The sequence below is a fragment of the Trachurus trachurus genome (assembly GCF_905171665.1).
Source record: "Trachurus trachurus genome assembly, chromosome: 18".
Taxonomy (NCBI): domain Eukaryota; kingdom Metazoa; phylum Chordata; class Actinopteri; order Carangiformes; family Carangidae; genus Trachurus; species Trachurus trachurus.
Window position 1 is genome coordinate 20,083,324 of NC_139909.1, and position 17,609 is coordinate 20,100,932.

Sequence of the window (17,609 nt, forward strand, 5' to 3'; positions counted from 1 at the left end):
TAACAGGCACAACGACAACTGAAAAGATGAATTGTTGGGCTAATGTTGATTAAAGTTATTAATTAGCAAGATTGATTGGGTAATTTACAGCCAGGGCCAGATCAATCTGATATCCCTTTTTAATAAGTTGTACATAGGGAGAGACAGATAGTCATAACTGTAAATAAACCCGTCTTCTTAATGACACCGGGACAGCAAACTGTTGCTCTACGTTTTAAACGACCATCAGGCCACACGCCTTGACAGCAGGTGTTTCCCACTACCTGTGTAACTTAACTTCCAGAGACAGTGGATGTGTACACAGTGGTAAGAGCTAAGGACTCACCCACTGTGAGCTGGCCGGTCAGCTGGCCGTGGTTGTTTCTGGCGTTCAGCGTCACGTTCTTTTCTGATCGCAAGACCAACAAGCTGTCCTAGAGGAAGCATACAGTGGGAGCAAGAGAGGAAAAAAGAAAAGAGGAAATCATGTCATGTTAGTATATTGAATATTGATTTAAAGGAGGCATATTATGCTCCTTTTCCACAAATCAAAATAGTTCCCAAGTGTCTTAAAGACATGTCTGTGACATGCTTTGGTCAAAATACCCCAAAGATAAAACATCACAGCTCTTTTCATCCTCTCAAAACAGCCCTGTTCAGAACGGCTGGTTTCAGTGCCTGTCCCTTTAAATGCAAATGAACCACTGCTTGCCCCGCCCCTTCTACTGGTCCCAGGTAGGGGTGGTATTATGCAAATTCAAAAACTAGTTACATCATTGCCAGACAACTGAGGGAACAGCTTGTAAAACCACATGGATTTCAACCTCATATTATTTCCAAAATATGTCCCCTTTAAGTTGCAGGCAGCTTCTATGTGGTTTTTTTTTTAATCATGATATCTGAAGAAATTAATTTAGGGGAATTGTGACTGGGTATAACTCATGATTGCTGGTTGAAATTATACACTGTAAATAAAGATGGATGTCGCCTTTGTGACATCACCCCCAGGTTTTTGAGGTGTAGTTTTGAAGATGGACCATTCCTGTCATCACCATCTTGCCCATACCAGACTCTACCAAAATGTTTTGTGTGAAGATGATGTTGGTGTGTGTGAGCAAGCATTTATTCACCTGTAACTCAAAGCGGCCGCAGCCTCAATAACAGGCAAATTTAAGCCTTGAAGAAATTTAAACAGATGAGTTAAATCAAAATTCACCACTTGTACAGTTGCCACACAAAAGGAAAATAGCAGAGACCAAAGGTAATTTTTTGTAGGAGGCTGTTAACATGGTTATTTCTGCTGTAAACCTTGAACATGGGAGTCTATGGGGACTGACTCATTTTTTTTGGAGCCAGGCAGTTATTGCCACTCCTGGGTTGGCTTCATTTTTCAGCCTAAGAGGTCTCTGCTTGATTGAGATCTGGAAAAAAATGGCACTGCCTCAGTAAAAGCAATACAAAACGAAAACAACACAACACAAGCAGCCAGAGCATCAGGTCCTCGAGACAGCTTGCAGGGTTTAGCTACTAAACTTTAGCATCTGAAATGTCAAAGTCCAGGCAGCTGTTCTGTAAACTGTGCTGCCTGGATGTTCACAACTATTTCACATTGGCCTTTGTTTGGCTGACTGGAGATTCTGTTTAGTTTCTGTACCGAGTCATCTGACTATTATTCCAACATAAGTGACTTTCCATTATCATACCAATGGAAAAACAAGAGGATGATGTTTGAAATAATAATTCAACAGGTTGTAAGATACCATCAAAACAACATTTCCAAGTGGCTATTTTCCTTAATGAAATGTCCTAAAATAAACCACATTAAAGCATTAGAGCACATTTAATGAAAACTAAAGCATTGAAGATGGGTGCTGAAGCCTAGGTAGGCAGACAGCGTTGTTGAGGTAAAGATGTGTGTTGGCTGTTTGCTTGGTGTATTCCGTTTCTGCTGCAGACATTGCGACTCCAGACTTGCTCAGCTTTCTGGCAGTTTTGCACTTTGCAACTTTATGGCTGTTTGACATTTGAATGATGGCACACGAATATGTCATTGTGTGCATGCTGAAAAGACTTCAGACTCTGTGCAACAGTTTTACCTCAGTTGTCAGCAATTCCTTGTAAAAGTTGAAACAGCTCATGATTCATTTATAATATGACTGCATTCCTTTGTCTTTGAAAAGTATCGGTCATGTAAGTAAGTATTTTTAACTCTCCAGATACTTGGACATTGTATTGTAGATACATGGCATTGATGGCAGTATTTTGAGGTACCACATAAAGCCACCATGCTGTCAGAGTATAACTGTGTGCAGAAGTGTTGGGTATATTGAAAGCATCACTTCTTCATATGGCTTGCTCTAGGTAAATGACAGGGAATACTGTATATTAAAGAAAATATAGTTTTCCATCAAAACAATACAATAACAGTCACTGCTAGTGGCCCTTCTTTAATTACAGTAATTTTACACAGTGAATAAAAAAATATTGATTGTAGTACAGTGCAGCTTTAACACAGTCAAATCAATGCTTCATACTCTTCACACACTTCTGTCTCATGACTGACTCCCAACTACTGCATCTCTTTTTTTCTCCATTTCAGACTCTCCCATCTGTTTTTCCAGAAAAGGTCAACACTGTCAAGAGAGTTTACATGTGTCAGCGTTCACTAAACCTGTACTTAACATGGAGGCACCTAATATATTGACTTTGCCTCTGCAAACAAAACCACAGACGGCTTGCAAAGCAAACACAACTTTTTATATCATATTATTTGCGCGCAAGTGACATTTTGAAGCTTTTTGTTTGACATTGAGCTAATAATTATTCTGTGATGTATCATCATACTCTAAAGAGGCGTCTAATTGCAGCAGTTCATCTCAAGTTTGTGCGGTGTGCAACTTTACAGAGGTCGTTCGGTTCATTTTCATTCCCTGCTTGCTCCTCCTCCGATATAAATGCGCATCATGAACAGAAGTTCTCGCAGAAGCACGGCATCATGAAGAAAATTTGACTTCTTGAATTGAAGTATCCCCTTTTAAGAGTTTATAGGTCTTAAACAGTTTCCTGAGGGGGCCGGTGCTGTTGTTCTCTTCAACACTTCTTTGGGATCACATAAAAGGCTTTTTAGTCACCGCGCCTGTTGAGGAAGGTCAAGTGCAGATCAGAGCGAATGCACATAAATGGAGCTTGTTGGTTTAGCCGCACTGGGCCCCATCAGACTGAAAAATTACCATTGCTGCTGCTGCTGCTGCTAAGGCAAAGGATGCTTTCCCGCATACAATGAATAACATCACAGCTGAGAGCAAGAGCACGGCACACTGCTTGGATGAAAACGGTTTAAAAACAAAAAGCAGCCTCGTATGACACCACTGCCTTTCTCCGGGTGATTCGGTATAAAATAAAAACGCAGGCCTTTAAAGCTCAGATCAAGAGCGCTGCTGTAATCCCAACCAAATATTTGCATAAATATATTTAAATTTTAATTATATTTGACTGTTGTGCCAGGAGCTAATTTGCATTCTGAGCTGAACAAGTAAATGTAAGGAGAGGGGGAAGAAAAAAAGTTGAAAAGGTACGCTTATTACGTCTTAATTTCCTCATTCAAACATAAAATCTCATAGCAGGCAGCCTCTTTGCATGCAGGGTACAGGCTGTTTGGGAACATGTTTGTAGGCATATTTAATATTTGTCATATTAAAAGGCCCGTGTATTTCAGTCTAATACGGTTGGCCAAATTAAATTGCTTCTTGCAAACTCAGTTTTAAGGATGTTCGGAGCTTTGAGGCACCGCTGCTGCTGCTGCTTCTGCGGTTTGCTACGAAAAGCTTTTGATTTGAAATAGCGAGAGTAAAAAAAAAAAAAAAAAAAAAAAAAAAAAAACAAGTGGACGGTTTCAGCCCTCATCTGCAGACTTGGATCCCAGAAATTGCTGCTTACAATCGACTCTGTCATGCTTATCCGGAGCAAGGTAGGTGAGACTCGGTGAGGGAGAAGTTTCACTCCAATAAAGATACACCTGCATCTGATGCTATTTATAGATCAGTCAGGGTCCCCGGAGACGATAACGAGAGCCAACAGTCTGAACAGCAGAGATTTTGATTAACTGTATCTGGGCAATGTGTTGCCTCGTCCCACACTGTTTTCAGACAGAGGCAGACAGTAGTAGTGACAACACATACATAACAATGACCATTAAGGCAGGTTTCTACACATATAAAATATCTTTCAAATATAACAACAAACTGCTCACATACCAAGAGGCTGTGGATAAGTATATTTTCATTTTTTCAGGGTGAAAGTCGACAATATAACTAGTGGTTGAAGCTGGAAAGCGTCATGAAAAAATGTACATATCTTAATGGACAATTGAACACTCAGATGTGCAGAAACCATTGCTACTGCACATTCCTGCCCTGGTGCTTCTCTTTACGTCCACCTACTATTCGCATCTGTGGGCTTTAATCGTGTGCATGTGAATCAAAGGCCATGGCTGCAGGCTAAACACTCAAGCAGTTGATGTTTTTATTTATTTTCCTCTGCGCATATTCCGGCGGACAGTAAGAACTAATGAGTGAAATCTGCTCATGTAGTTCATAATATGAATAAAATATTCTGTGTCTCAGTGGCCCTCCGTGATTTAAAATCCACCGGAACACAAATCTGAGTGGGCTGACCGCTCGGCTAAAAATATGTTAGCACTCAAATCTATTTTGACCTCTGTTGTCCTTGAGCAGCGGCAGACGGCATTACCCTAATGAATGTGAGAAAGAGGAGCTATTAAAAGACACAGCACTAATTCTAAAACTTGTCCCTTTTGTGTCCCCTTTTTCAAATGAGTGAACATGAATCTAAACACGTCAGCTCCATAAGATGATATGACCTTCGCAGAAATAAAATAATATAGAATTCTCACCAAAACAGAGGCTGAGTCTGCATGACTTGATACTTTTTGTCAAAAAGATGTAAAAATTTTGATGATGAAACTTTATTGGACAATTAAAATTTGGCTCAGGAAGCAAGAAAAAGGAAAACTGATCACAGAGCTGCAGTATAGTGACTCTTAAGTGTGTAGAATGTCTAAACCCAACTATTTAACGACAACAATTTTGACTGAAAACACAACCATTACCGCTAAATTGCCAGCAACCAAAATGTCCCCCCCCCCCCCCCTGGTGGATGCAACAGCAACACTTAAGGATCACAGACAACACACGACAAATAAGTTGTTTTCTTTGAGATTTCTGCATGACAGAAGAGAAAAGGGTGAGAAAATGTCTGGGTACAACTGTTTGGTGTCACTAACACAAAATTATGAACACAATGTTGTGTTGGCAGGTGTGACAGATTTCAAAAAGCCTGAAATTACACTCACTTTGTAGCTTTGAATTGGGTGAAATTTCCCATGTCAGACTGATCTCATGTGGTATCGTGGAATAGGAACTGTTGTGTGGCAATCGAACTGAAAATCTTAAAACATTTGATAGCAAAGTCTTGCTGAGGACTCTTTTTCATGCTCCTCGAGTCGACCTCTTTTTGCCATAACAATTCAAACGTGGCTGTGCCGAGCTGTCTGTAAAAACTGACAGGTGGACAGACGGATAGAGGGAAAGATGGATAGATAGGTATGCACGTTGGGAGCCCCAAGGGTGAGAAAAAAGAAATAATGTACAGAATATTTAATCCGTCAGCCTGTCAGGCTGTGACAGACACCTCGGCACCGGTGGCAGGTTAAAGCTGCAGCGATGGGTGGCCAGCATTAGACTCGCACATTAAAAACAATCATAACGTTGAAGGGCTGCACTCCATTTACACTTCACACAATTCCCATAATTTCACATGTGAAAGAAACAATAGGGCTCCGATTCTTAAAGGTATTGAGTGTTTAAAATCAACTCAACATTTGAAAGTGCGCCTACCTGAAACCCACTGTTTCCAAATCATAAGTGTGGAGAGGCAGGTGTGCGATACCACTGTGCACAGCGTTAACACCAAAGCGTGACACAAAGTCTGCATTTTACCACCATAATGTGGGAAATACTGTGATAATATTACAAGATGAAGTATCCAGTCTGTATATTGCATGATAGGTCTTTTATTGTGTAAAACATTAAAGGGATAGTTCACCCAAAATTCAAATTTCACTCATTATCTACTCACCCTCATGTCGACTAAGGGTTGGGAGAAGTTTCAGAGTCCTCCGTGCCTTCTCGGAGTTACAGGGGGTCTCCGTGCAGCACTGCATGTCCATATGACGGTAGCGAACGGGGCTCAATTTTCTTTGTCCAAAAAGACACACCAAAATCTTCCAAATCTTTGCACTGACGCCGATACAAATCGCGCGAGATTTGGACTGACCAGGAAGAGCAGTGCTGGGAGCTTCCGCTACAAACAAGCTTAAAATATACACTTATTTCATTTTTTCGGAACAATTTCTCATGTTGGGGCTTCAATACAAGAGGGACATTACAGACGAGCTGTGTGGAGGTATTTGGATGTTTTTTGGTGTGTCTTTTTGGACGTAGAAAAGTGAGCCCCATTCACAACCATCATATGGACAAATACTGCTGCGCGGACCCCCCCGTAACTCTGAGAAGGCACGGAGGACTCTGAAAATTCTCCCAGCCCTTAGTCGACACGAGGGTGAGTAGATAATGAGTGGAATTTGAATTTTGGGTGAACTATCCCTTTAATTCATAATACTCTGAGTACCACCAAGTGTGCTTGGTCAAACTAGTGAACAGTAACAGTGGACTCGTGGTTTGTAATCCTGTTTGATGAGAATAATACCATAAAAATCACATATATCTGATGCCCAACTTAGTTTGTCTTATTTTAGACATATTCATATTTCTCATTGTCAGACCTGGATTAATTGATTTTTATTTACCACTTGGGGGTAGCACCACAAGCTGGAAACACAACACTGACATATTATTACCTTGGAAAGGTCATGGCAAACTGTCAGAGGTAAACAGAGACACAGACTGACATTAGCATTCATTTGGAGTCATGTTTCTGGCCACCTGGCCAGAGTGAGTCTGATGTTCACTTTCTTTTTAAGTCTTGTTTTGGTCTCTTCTGGTGCCCCCCCCCCCCTGAGGGAAATACCTGGCACTTTAGCCACTAAATCGTGTTGACCAGCTAGTTGGTTTGCTGCTCAGCGCTGGACAGGTAGTGTTCTGGGGATTTTAAAACCTTTTCTCTGAAAGCAGTTGCCTGGAGCAGCTGGAGCGAAGCTGGTGGGAGATGTGAGAGTGAATCAAAATAGTAATGCTGGAAAACCAAAACCCCCTTTGAATGCTCTGTTAGAGCTACAGGATTATTATTACTAGAAACCCCTTATACACTTTATTTATAAATGATATATATTTGGTTTAATATATTTAGTAAATTTTAAATGTAATGAAATGCTTAGTCCTGATCATACAAATATGGCAAAAATCACAACAATAAAATATATGTTCAATGCAATGTAATGACACATTCATTAATGAATATATACGTATTTACCTATTTATTTCCAGCCATTATGGGATTATTTATCTATCACTGTCACATACAGAGTTTAAGCTTACAGTCTTTAGCTTGGTGAGCAACAGTGTCTTTGCTGTCTTCTCTCTCGTTGTGGGTGTATTTGTTGATCTCGGTGGCAAGCAGCTGCATGCAATTGCCAACGCAGTAGATAAGGGAAGATGAAATATTTGGCTAATTGGACTGAGCTGAACTGATAATACTCAAGTACGGCTACATACAACATTAACAATGCAGTGCTCTTTAATATTTGAAAGCAAATTACTAATTCGTCAAGAACTAGAATAACATTCAGTTGACCGACCTCCACCAAAGACAAACATTGTACAATGTCACAGATCAACACCATTAATATCCAGATCCAAACATTATCTCATGGGCAATTCAATAAAAGTAGAAAAAATGGCCCCATCTTGTAACGTTTGGTAAAATGACAAAGAATTCCTGGATCCAGACCAACATCCAATCAGCTCCTCCCTGGTCCATGCCCCATCGCTCCACCAAATTTGGTGTAAATCTGTTGAGCACTTTTATTTTTTTCTATAATCCTTCTGACAAACAAACAAACTCACAAACTCACAAACACAAGTGAAAACATAACCTCCTTGGCGGAGGCAAATACAAAACGCCGCAGCAGACATGCCTGTTCAAATAGTGTTTCATGAGAAATAAAACAACTCCAGGTTTTTATCTTCTGTCTTGCAAAACCCGACAAACACATTTGTTGTGTTTGTTATAAGTCTGGCCTGGATCGGCACCAATGTAAACTGTGTGCGCAAAGTTAACGGCGCTCGTTTCACAACGTGCTGCTGAAAGCGGCGATTTCAGAGGCTACTTAGCCTGGAATTTGGTGCCAGCTATTAGAGTTACTGCCAAAAAAACACTGCAGGAGACATTTCCACTTGGTATTCACAGATTACGGCTTCAGCTGTTGATGAAGATTCAAAGCACTGATTGATCCATGAGAAATAAAAACTAAATCTACTTTGAATTTTGCCATTTGTCTGTGCAGCAGCTTAGACTCTGAATATATATATTTTTAAACAGACTATATTTAACTAAAGATATCTTTGGTGCATTATTACATTCACTGCCGTTTGTAGTAATGGCTTATTGATCATTGGTGGTTATCTGACTGAGGAACAGCACTGCGCACTGTGGTGTAAACTCATTGGAGAGCCATAATCCCTGCTCTCTCGGTGCTTGACATATTTCCTCAGGTGAGAAATATTGAGTGACCCACAGAGATTTTTGTCCTGCAAATATCTCTGGTGCCAGTAGATAAGGGGCCCACCACACAGCCTGTCTGTAAAACAAGACAGTAAAAATGTCTGCAGGTGGTATTGCACCAGGGGGATGAAATACTGGCTTTGTCCAATGTTCGGCTTGTGCGTCTGCTATGGCCTTGAGGTGCTGGCTACTGCTAAGTGCACGAGTGTTATATTTAAATCGACATTTAGCTCCAACTAGAACATCAAAGGGCAAGAGTGGGCAATTCCAAGTTGTTTCTCAATCTGCTGTGGCAAATTGTGCCCACTATCGAAGCCACTTCCTCCATCGACGTCCCTCAGAAATCAAATTTACATGGAATCCCAGTTTCCAGTGCTTGAAATTGCTTTCTGCACCATGCCTAATCACTGAAAAAGTGGATGATCCAACTGAGCGTCTGTGATTCGTGTGGGAGAAGGATATTTGGATCAACTTTGCACTGGAGCTGTGTTGGTTAATCTACTAAACATCAAAGAGGAGAAAGGAGAGGGAGGAAGTAGAAGAGAGGGGGAATTTATCGCGTGGGCTTGATTGGAAATCCAGCAGGGGGACTCTGGTCCCTCTGTAATCGCCTGTAATCTCCTGTAGGGTTGTATGTGGCCTGAGAAGAGCCGAGAGGCAGCCTATTACCCATTTCCTGCTGATGGGAGGCCCTGATACCGCGATGTTGGGGGTGACAGGAAATGAGGCAGAGAAAGAGTGTGATTTCTCCTATCCAGGTACAAACACACCCTAACAAAGTATCACCAAGTTAAAGCTCGGAGAGAGAAGTTGCGCCTTTGTTGTAAATGAATTGATCACAACATCCTCAAAACTGAGGGATCAATATCAGCTTGTCTGCAGCAGACAGGAAAGATCTTTCTCTGTGAGAGCTTTTCACATGTGTTTCAGTCGATAGTAGTTATTCCTAGTCCATCAGTGCTGCAGAATACTGATCAACAAAGCAACTGGGAAGTTAGTGAGAAGAGCAAAGAGCCAAACTTACCCCTCTGGACTGGATCTCGTTCACATAGAGAGGCAGAAGAAACTCGGAGATTCCTTCCAGCCGGATCCCGTCCTGGTTCAAATGGAGCTTTCCCATCCCGTCCTGAAACACAAGCCAGATCATCAGTGATGGTTGTGGTGGTGAGCAGCGTTGGCTTTCCTGATTTGATTCAAAAGGATTAGAAAGCCTCCCAAAAAAAAGCATAAAAAATTGAATCCCCTGCTGTCGCCGGGCTGCATCAGACGGAGCGGTGGCTGATGCTGCTGCTGCTGCTGCTGCGCGCCAGACAGGCCTGGTGGACGGGCAGCGGCGCTGAGTGACAGGGAAGAAGTAGGACATGACATCGAGGTGACAATGCCACAGACACTCAGCTGTGACAGGGTGACAGGCCTGCATGCAGTGGGAGGCACGCTGAGGAGAGCCAGGCTAATCTGGCAGCTATAGATGGTGAATGTTGGGAGATTCATGAGAACGATAAAAAAGAACAAGATTTGCTATTGCTAAAGCTGGTTTAACACTAACATGAACATTACTATAATTATCATTAGCGGTGGCGGCGGTGGTGGTAGTAGTCGCAGTTGTCATAGTAATATTATTTCATGTTTTTCAGGCCCTCGGAGTGATTTACAGGGAGATAAAACAGCATGAGACAAAAGATAGAGCAGCGTAATAATGACAGCTGAGTTCAGTCACACAGTTCATTCAGAGCGCCACAGCGATACCTTGCCTCACGCTACCTTACATAAAAATGATCAAAACAAGATTGAGATTTGAGGAAATGAGAGTAATATCATATTTGGTAGTGATTAGTTCCTTGAGTGGGAGTATGGGAGTCGATATTGGAAAGATTGTTTAATTGCTTTAAAGCCTTAAAGGTACATTGTGTAGGAATTACTCCCATCTAGCATTGTGGTTGTATATCGCAAGCAACTCAATCGTATTTTTCATGCTGCATTCACGTGAAATTGGGCAGAGGGCAGACGGACAACAGCCGCTGCACGCAACGGCATAAACAAGCCTCTATGACAAACAAGTGGTCCGTCAGCACGAGGCAAAACAATACACATGACAATATGTTGTCATGGCGATGTTGTATTGTTACCGACGGCCGTCTGCCCGACTGCAGGTGAATGCAGCATCAGTGTTAACGCTCCATTCCTCCTCACTGCGTTACCTAGGTGACTTTTCACAGACGCCACCTCGACCTGAGCCGACAGCTCCGGTGAGTTTCCATGGTTTCCTACCATCACGCTGCCACTGAACGTAAAAACATGGCGACACGACATGGCAGCCAGCGCCGAGCTTACCCGCTCCATGTAGATATGAATGATATGAACGGCAAATTCAGAGCTGAAAGGAACACTTCAGTTTGTTGATGGGGGGGATTATTGATTAATGAAAAACATACTTTTGAACCAAATAATCGATTTTCATGAATAGATAACAGGAGAAGTTACACAATGTCCCTTTAAAGACCAGTTCCAGTATTTTTGGAGAGCAAACAGCAGAGCAGAGACCCTGAGATGGACACAGATCCAAGTGAAGCAAGGATGACCCAAGAGTTCTGGAGCTGACAACATAGTCGACAACTATCTGAAGTGCAATATAAATTAAAACAGAACCTTGTACTGTAGAACCATCTGTTCAACCTGTTCATATTTTCATCCATGCTTGACTTTGGGAGGATGAGCACACACACAGTTCAAATCCCTCTCCCAATTAGTCTTGTTTAACCAGTGTTATTTTGTGCTTATTATTTTTTTTAATGGTGCACAGTGAGATCAGTCACAAACGTAGAGGATTAACTTCATTTGTAAGTCTTGTCTATTCATTAGCAGAAAGAGCTTTTTAATATCTTTTGGCCTTATAGCGCTTAAATACTCTCATAAAAGCCATAAAGGCATCTGCTGCTACATTAGAATTTAGATTAAATAAGTGATGAGAGAATGTAAAGATCTGAATCTGAACTTATTGCCAGAGTGTCAATTATATTTTCCAGAGGAAAATTAATAAATCAACTATTTTACCAAATAGTTGATTAATCTTAACGATTAATTTTATAAATAGTTGATATCTGAAGTTGATTGATGAAAAGTAGTCATCAGGGCCAGCCTCGCATTTGTTATAATGGACACTTGTCAGCAGACTTTGTGTGTGCTTAAATATTCATCCTCTCAGCTCAGATTGTCTTTCTCTCAGAGGTAATAGCCCATTGTTTTACACTTAAATTGATCCCTCATCCTGTTTAAACAAAGAATACATCACATTAAGGCGATGAAAAATTGCAGAGACTGTATAAAACGAGGCGTGATTCTGCAGCTTTATGGCATATTTTTCACACCACATTTATTCGGGACCCGATTTTGGTGGTAGATAATTCTGTAGAAATTGGATAAGGTTATGCCTTGCCACAGCACGATGAGCAGAGTGAAGTTTGAGGGTAGCTTTGTGAGGATGTGTGTGAGCAGACGGGGCCCCGGAGCAGTGTGTTTAAAGAGTCCACATAGTGCTCGCAGCACAAATGGATGGAGACGGTGAATTACAAAGTCGGAGTAGAGAGGGGGAGAGCTCCATCATACGTGGTTAGAGAGAGAGAGAGCCGGGGCCGGGGACAGAGTCAGAGGAGTGGAGGAGGTGGGTGGTGGTGGTGGTGCAAGCTCTTTGTATGTCAGCAGCCAGACGTAGAAAGTCACTCCTGTGCTGGAGTCAAGGTGATGCAGTGGGCGGGAAGAGTTGAGTACATGCCGCAACCAGTCAGACGAGTAGGAGGGAGCCAAGACAAACAGGAGGGCGTTACAACAGTCCGGTCGTGACGTGCTGGAGCCGCGGATGAGCCCCTCGCCATCAGGGAAAGAAAGAAAACAAACAAGTGGAGACGATGCGGAAAAACACAGGGCAGTTTTTTGTTTGTAAGGTGGAGAGCACAAGGTGACTCCACTGTTAGTCCCATATGGGCACAGCCCTTAAAAAAAGCAGGAGACTCACTCCCAGCTGAGAAGATCATTTACTGTCAGTCCCACATTCTCTCTCCCTGTCTATTCTGTCAATGAAGGCACGAAAAAGCCCCGGAAAAATATAATCTGAAATAAAGAAGTTTGCTTTGAGAATGATGTGGATCCGCCTCGTCACCACTGAGCCGTACACGCCACCGAATGTCAGGACATCTCGCTTTTCTTCTGCACAGATTTTGACTTTCCCGTCTCCTGTAGTTCTCCAATCTTTACGGAAACTTGTTCAACTATTTCTCACTTGACATAATGGCGTACTTTTTGTCTTATAGTTTTTGCCGTTTTCCTCGCGAGCGTCGCAATTTGTGTCATAACATTTGCCTTTCAGATGAAAATTCCCCTCGACTCCCTTCAGTTTCAAGAACAACCTCATTGTCAAAAACAATGCCTCTGGGCTGTGGCCATCAAAACGATCGCTTGCCAGCAATGATGAGGTGCTGACATTTGATGTTGGCTTTGGGTGATAGTTGGTCGGCTACTTTATACCACAGTAAGATAGAGAATTGTTCTTCAATAGCCTTCTCACTTCAGTAAATGGCGAAAAAAAAATCAAACATACCATGACATACAATGGCTGCTAAAAACTGAATATAATCCCTGTAAAAAAAAAAAAAAGAAAGAAAAAGGTGGGGGAGGGTAGTTCAGCTTGTGTTTTCTTATTGAGCTTGCAGAGTCCTGAGAGATGGGGATCAGTGAAGTACATTTTCTGGAGCGACACCAACAGCGCTGATAAGGTCTTTTACTCATGACACAGATTGATGGGAGGCGAAGGAGTAGAGGAATGATAGCAATAGTCGGGGGACACATCCGTCACAGAGGGAGGATGCTGCCATTCGGAGTTTGTTGACAAAATGGTAAATTGTGTGCATTGTCCCTGAAAATGTCACGGGAGCTTGCGGCATCTGTCTGTTTGGTTTCCGTGCGAGATTAACACATTCTGTGTCAGCCGGCCGGCCCCTGCTGCCAAGTCTTTTCTAATTCTTTATCAAACCCAGATGAGACAAAGCGCGCGACATGAGAGATGGCGCCTGAAACACATTTCAAATTGGTCTGCATGAATAAAGACTTTCAAAGAAAGAAATGGAGAGACAAAGCACGAGGTTGCAACATATAAAAAGGTAGTAGAGTACTTTCTGAATGCTCTGTAACTTCACTCGCCCCACTGACTCAGCCTCATTTTGGACAAGGCCACGCTGTACTCACCACTGAGAAATTCATGACTTTTATGATCCAGACAGTGAGGGCCAGGTTAACTATCATGGTGACCAGGAGCAGCAGCAGAAAGAAATAGAGGCATCTTTTCCTCCAGCCGTACAGACCCACCGGGTAGACGGCATCACAGCCTGGTCTCTGGAGATGCAGGGACTGGGACGCGAGGATAAACTGCTCCTGGGTAATCTGGAAAAACAAAAATACGAACACACACAAAAACAGGAGGTTTTAAAGTTAGCTGGCTGCCAAGGATATATTCATTTCACAGAAGCAATTACACATTGTAAGTGGTTATTACCTCGCAAGCGCCACTAAAAATGACTGAGCGGAGGCACGGCTGTGGTATTGTACAATTTCTGAGAAGTGGTGCCACTACAAACAGGACAAAATGGTGCAGGCAGGCACACCATGAATGTCAGCTAGGCACATCCTGAAACATCGGTGCTTGGTAAATAAATTGAGTGAGAGGGAGATTTGAATTTGTAATACAATTATTTTGAGAAAACAATTACAATTTTCCGTTGCTAGTAACTATTTGCGATGACGCGCCCTGGGCCCGACGCACTTAAAGAAACTGAACCGGCAGCAGGGCAATCCATCAAGCTGCGCGCATTAAAGACAAGGTCATTTGGGTGACTTTATTTTATCGAGAGAGAGAGAGAGAGATACAAAATAAGAGTGCCCATTGTGTTTCATTCCACTGCAGGAAAGAGGAATCACCGCTCAAGATTCATTCTGACAAGTTAGTGATCAGTTGTGGGAATACAAGGCCCAGAAGTGGAAAAGCTCTTAAAACAGCAGTTTTTCATTTCCTTGTTAAGTCAAAGAGAAAACTGCTGCTGAATCTCGATATTATGAGCTAATCACGGTGATTAATTTAAGTTCTGGTAATGGAAAGCAAGGCGTTTGACATTTCTGCTTGTATTTATGCGTTTCACAATGAAAATTCATTTGTACGGGTTTAATTGCACGTCAGAGCTCTTTTTTCAGCGCTAATTACTTGTTGACATTTTGTCAAACCTGATCTCCGTGTTCACAAATGAAGTCGCCTTGACTGACGGCTCCTTGCGGCCCACCTGTTCACTGCTCCCTCGGGCCTTACATCTTTCACAACGTTGCTGCCCATCAGGCGTTCACAGGGAAGTGCTTCACATGCCACGCAGCACGCCAAGGACGCTTTATGGACTCATGTCCACTAGAGGACGTGAAACAGATAAAAGGGGGCTGTCACGGCAGTCAACCCGTAGCTAAAGTAATGGACAAGCTCCACATATGAAATTTCATTCTGCTTTTCATTACGTCAATTTCAGGCTTCAGTACAGTGGACTCGGGAAAAAACATGAGGTGAATGATGAGATGCCAGAAAACTGCTCTTTACTGTGGAGGCACTGAGGAACTAAGCGCCCTGCCAGCCACTGAGAAGCTGCTACACGCAGGCTCTGATCTGAGATCAGAGAGGATGATGTCTGTCAAGTGTGGCTGTCCAGGCTGGGCCGAGCGGGTTGCTGTTCTCCAGCCGATCGTGACCGGGAGCTGACAGTGTGAAACTCCTCATCACAGGTTGCGGGGCTGGCTGAGCTCTGAACTGTTCTGCTCAGCTGTTGTTGGGATGAATTTGCACCGAGGCAGCCTGCCATCCCACCGTCCTGCATAGATAATGAATAAAGCAAAGCGCCTGCTTGTACAAACCAAGATAAAAACGTCCAGCAGCAGCAGCAGCAGCAGCAGCAGCATAATGTTTTATTTTGCAAAAGTTTGTCAAGTTTTGAACACGTCGTCCACAGAAGCAGCTCTTAATTCATCATCAGTTAAAATACTTTAATTGCATAAAACGCACATCATTAACTGAGGCATACCTGAGCACAGTTTTCTCTTGAAGGACTCAAGAGGTGATCTATGCTCCACATTTTTTATTCACACTCAGCGTGTTATTAGCATAGGATGCTGTTGGCAGGTATCATTAGATTGTATGTTTTTTATGATGGCTTCTCATTAACCGTGTCAGAAGACTCCTTAGCTCAGCAAGCTTCAGACTTTACCACAGGACGAGCTAAATTACTTGACCAGGGTCTAATTAACTGCAAGGACACAGAATCCTAGCCTGTGGTGGTATTTATTATTGTTGCAATGCATCGATCTCTGTCAGTGATAATTATAAAACCACAGATACCGGATCCACTTCTGTAAATTGTATAACAACTGTGTGAACCAGGCAGTGTGTGGTGTATCAGCTGGCAAAGGGCTGGTGCCAGAAATAGGCATGTACCCTTCAAGCTTTCCAGGAATTCATAGAAACACCTGCTTTTTCAGGCACTTATCAGATGCAGGAGGCTTTGTGTTGTGTAATTATTTTCATGATTGATTCATTTGCTGACTGTGAATTAATCCATCAACCGCACTCCAAAGACTTAAGAATTGCAAGTGTGGCCATGAGGAGTAGCAGATGGGCTATTTAAGATGGAAATGTGAAAGGTTCAATCAAAGTTTTATATGTCTGTATAGAAAGCAACATGGGTGATTTGTTTCTTAATTACATTACCTGGCAATTACCTGGCATCATTAAACAATTACATGACTAATCCTTACAGATCTACTTTACAGAGATCCATAATTGAGCCGGGACATTAAGTTGATTAGCCAATCAGCAAAAAATATAATCTGCTAATTCTGTGATAAACCAATCATCACCTTGGGTTTTGTGCTGTCAATTAGACAGCTGATTCTGGAAGATAGCAAGCATTATTTACCATTTTTTCAGTGGATGAACTGTTCATTCAAATTATGTAATCACTGTTGCCAGTCAAAGTTGTGACAACCCTTTAGAAAAGATCAATAAAGAAAAACCCTACAATATTTGTAAGATATTTTCATCAAATATTTGCTGTCCCATTGCATTTACTAACCCACTGACATAGTCGCAAGAAAAAGTATGTGAACCCTGTGGAATTTCCTAGTTTTCTGCATTAATTGCTTTGTTTTCCATTGCAGGCCTGAAGTTTGTCACTCCACATCACTAATAGGAAAATGTTTTGTGGACTGATGAAACTAAGATTTTTTTCAATACATTTTGTTTTTGTATTTTTTGTATGTATGGTGTAAAAATGGCACTGCGTACCAGCATGTGAACATCATCTCAAAAGTGAAGAACAGTGGAGGGAGCATCATGGGTTGGGGCTGCTTTGTTGCCTCAAAGGGCCTGGATATCTTGCCATCATCGAGGGCAATGTGACTTCCAAAGTTTATCAAGGCTTCCAGGATAATGTCAGGGTGGCTGCCCACTAGCTGAAACTCAGTAGAAGTTGTGTGATGCAGCCTAAACATTGAAGTAAATCTACTATCTAGATAATCTAGAGTAGCTTCAAAAAAAAGAAAATCCACCTTTCGGAGTGGCCCAGTCAGAGCCCAGACCCTCCAATAGGGATGCTATGGAATGACCTCGAGAGAGCCATTCACACCGACATCCTAAGAACATGGCTGAGCTGAAGCAATTATGTGAGGACGAATTCATGGTAAATGGTAAATGGACTTGCACTTATGTAGCGCTTTTCTAGGCTCTTGAACCACTCAAAGCGCTTTACACTGTAGGTCACATTCACCCTTTCACACACATACAGTGCAGGTAACAC

The 17,609-nt window shown here is 42.2% G+C and overlaps 1 protein-coding gene across 1 annotated transcript in view; it reads right to left on the bottom strand.

The window, feature by feature from the left end:
* Positions 1 to 17,609, bottom strand: part of LOC311001622 (zeta-sarcoglycan-like) — a gene marked incomplete at both ends in the record, with an annotated part of 38,858 nt that overhangs the window by 16,583 nt on the left and 4,666 nt on the right. Inside the window, 3 exons of the mRNA XM_083992732.1 lie at positions 326 to 413; positions 9,764 to 9,865; positions 13,975 to 14,169. Coding sequence (XP_083848858.1) covers positions 326 to 413; positions 9,764 to 9,865; positions 13,975 to 14,169 — 385 coding nt within the window. The remainder of the gene's footprint in view (positions 1 to 325; positions 414 to 9,763; positions 9,866 to 13,974; positions 14,170 to 17,609) is intronic.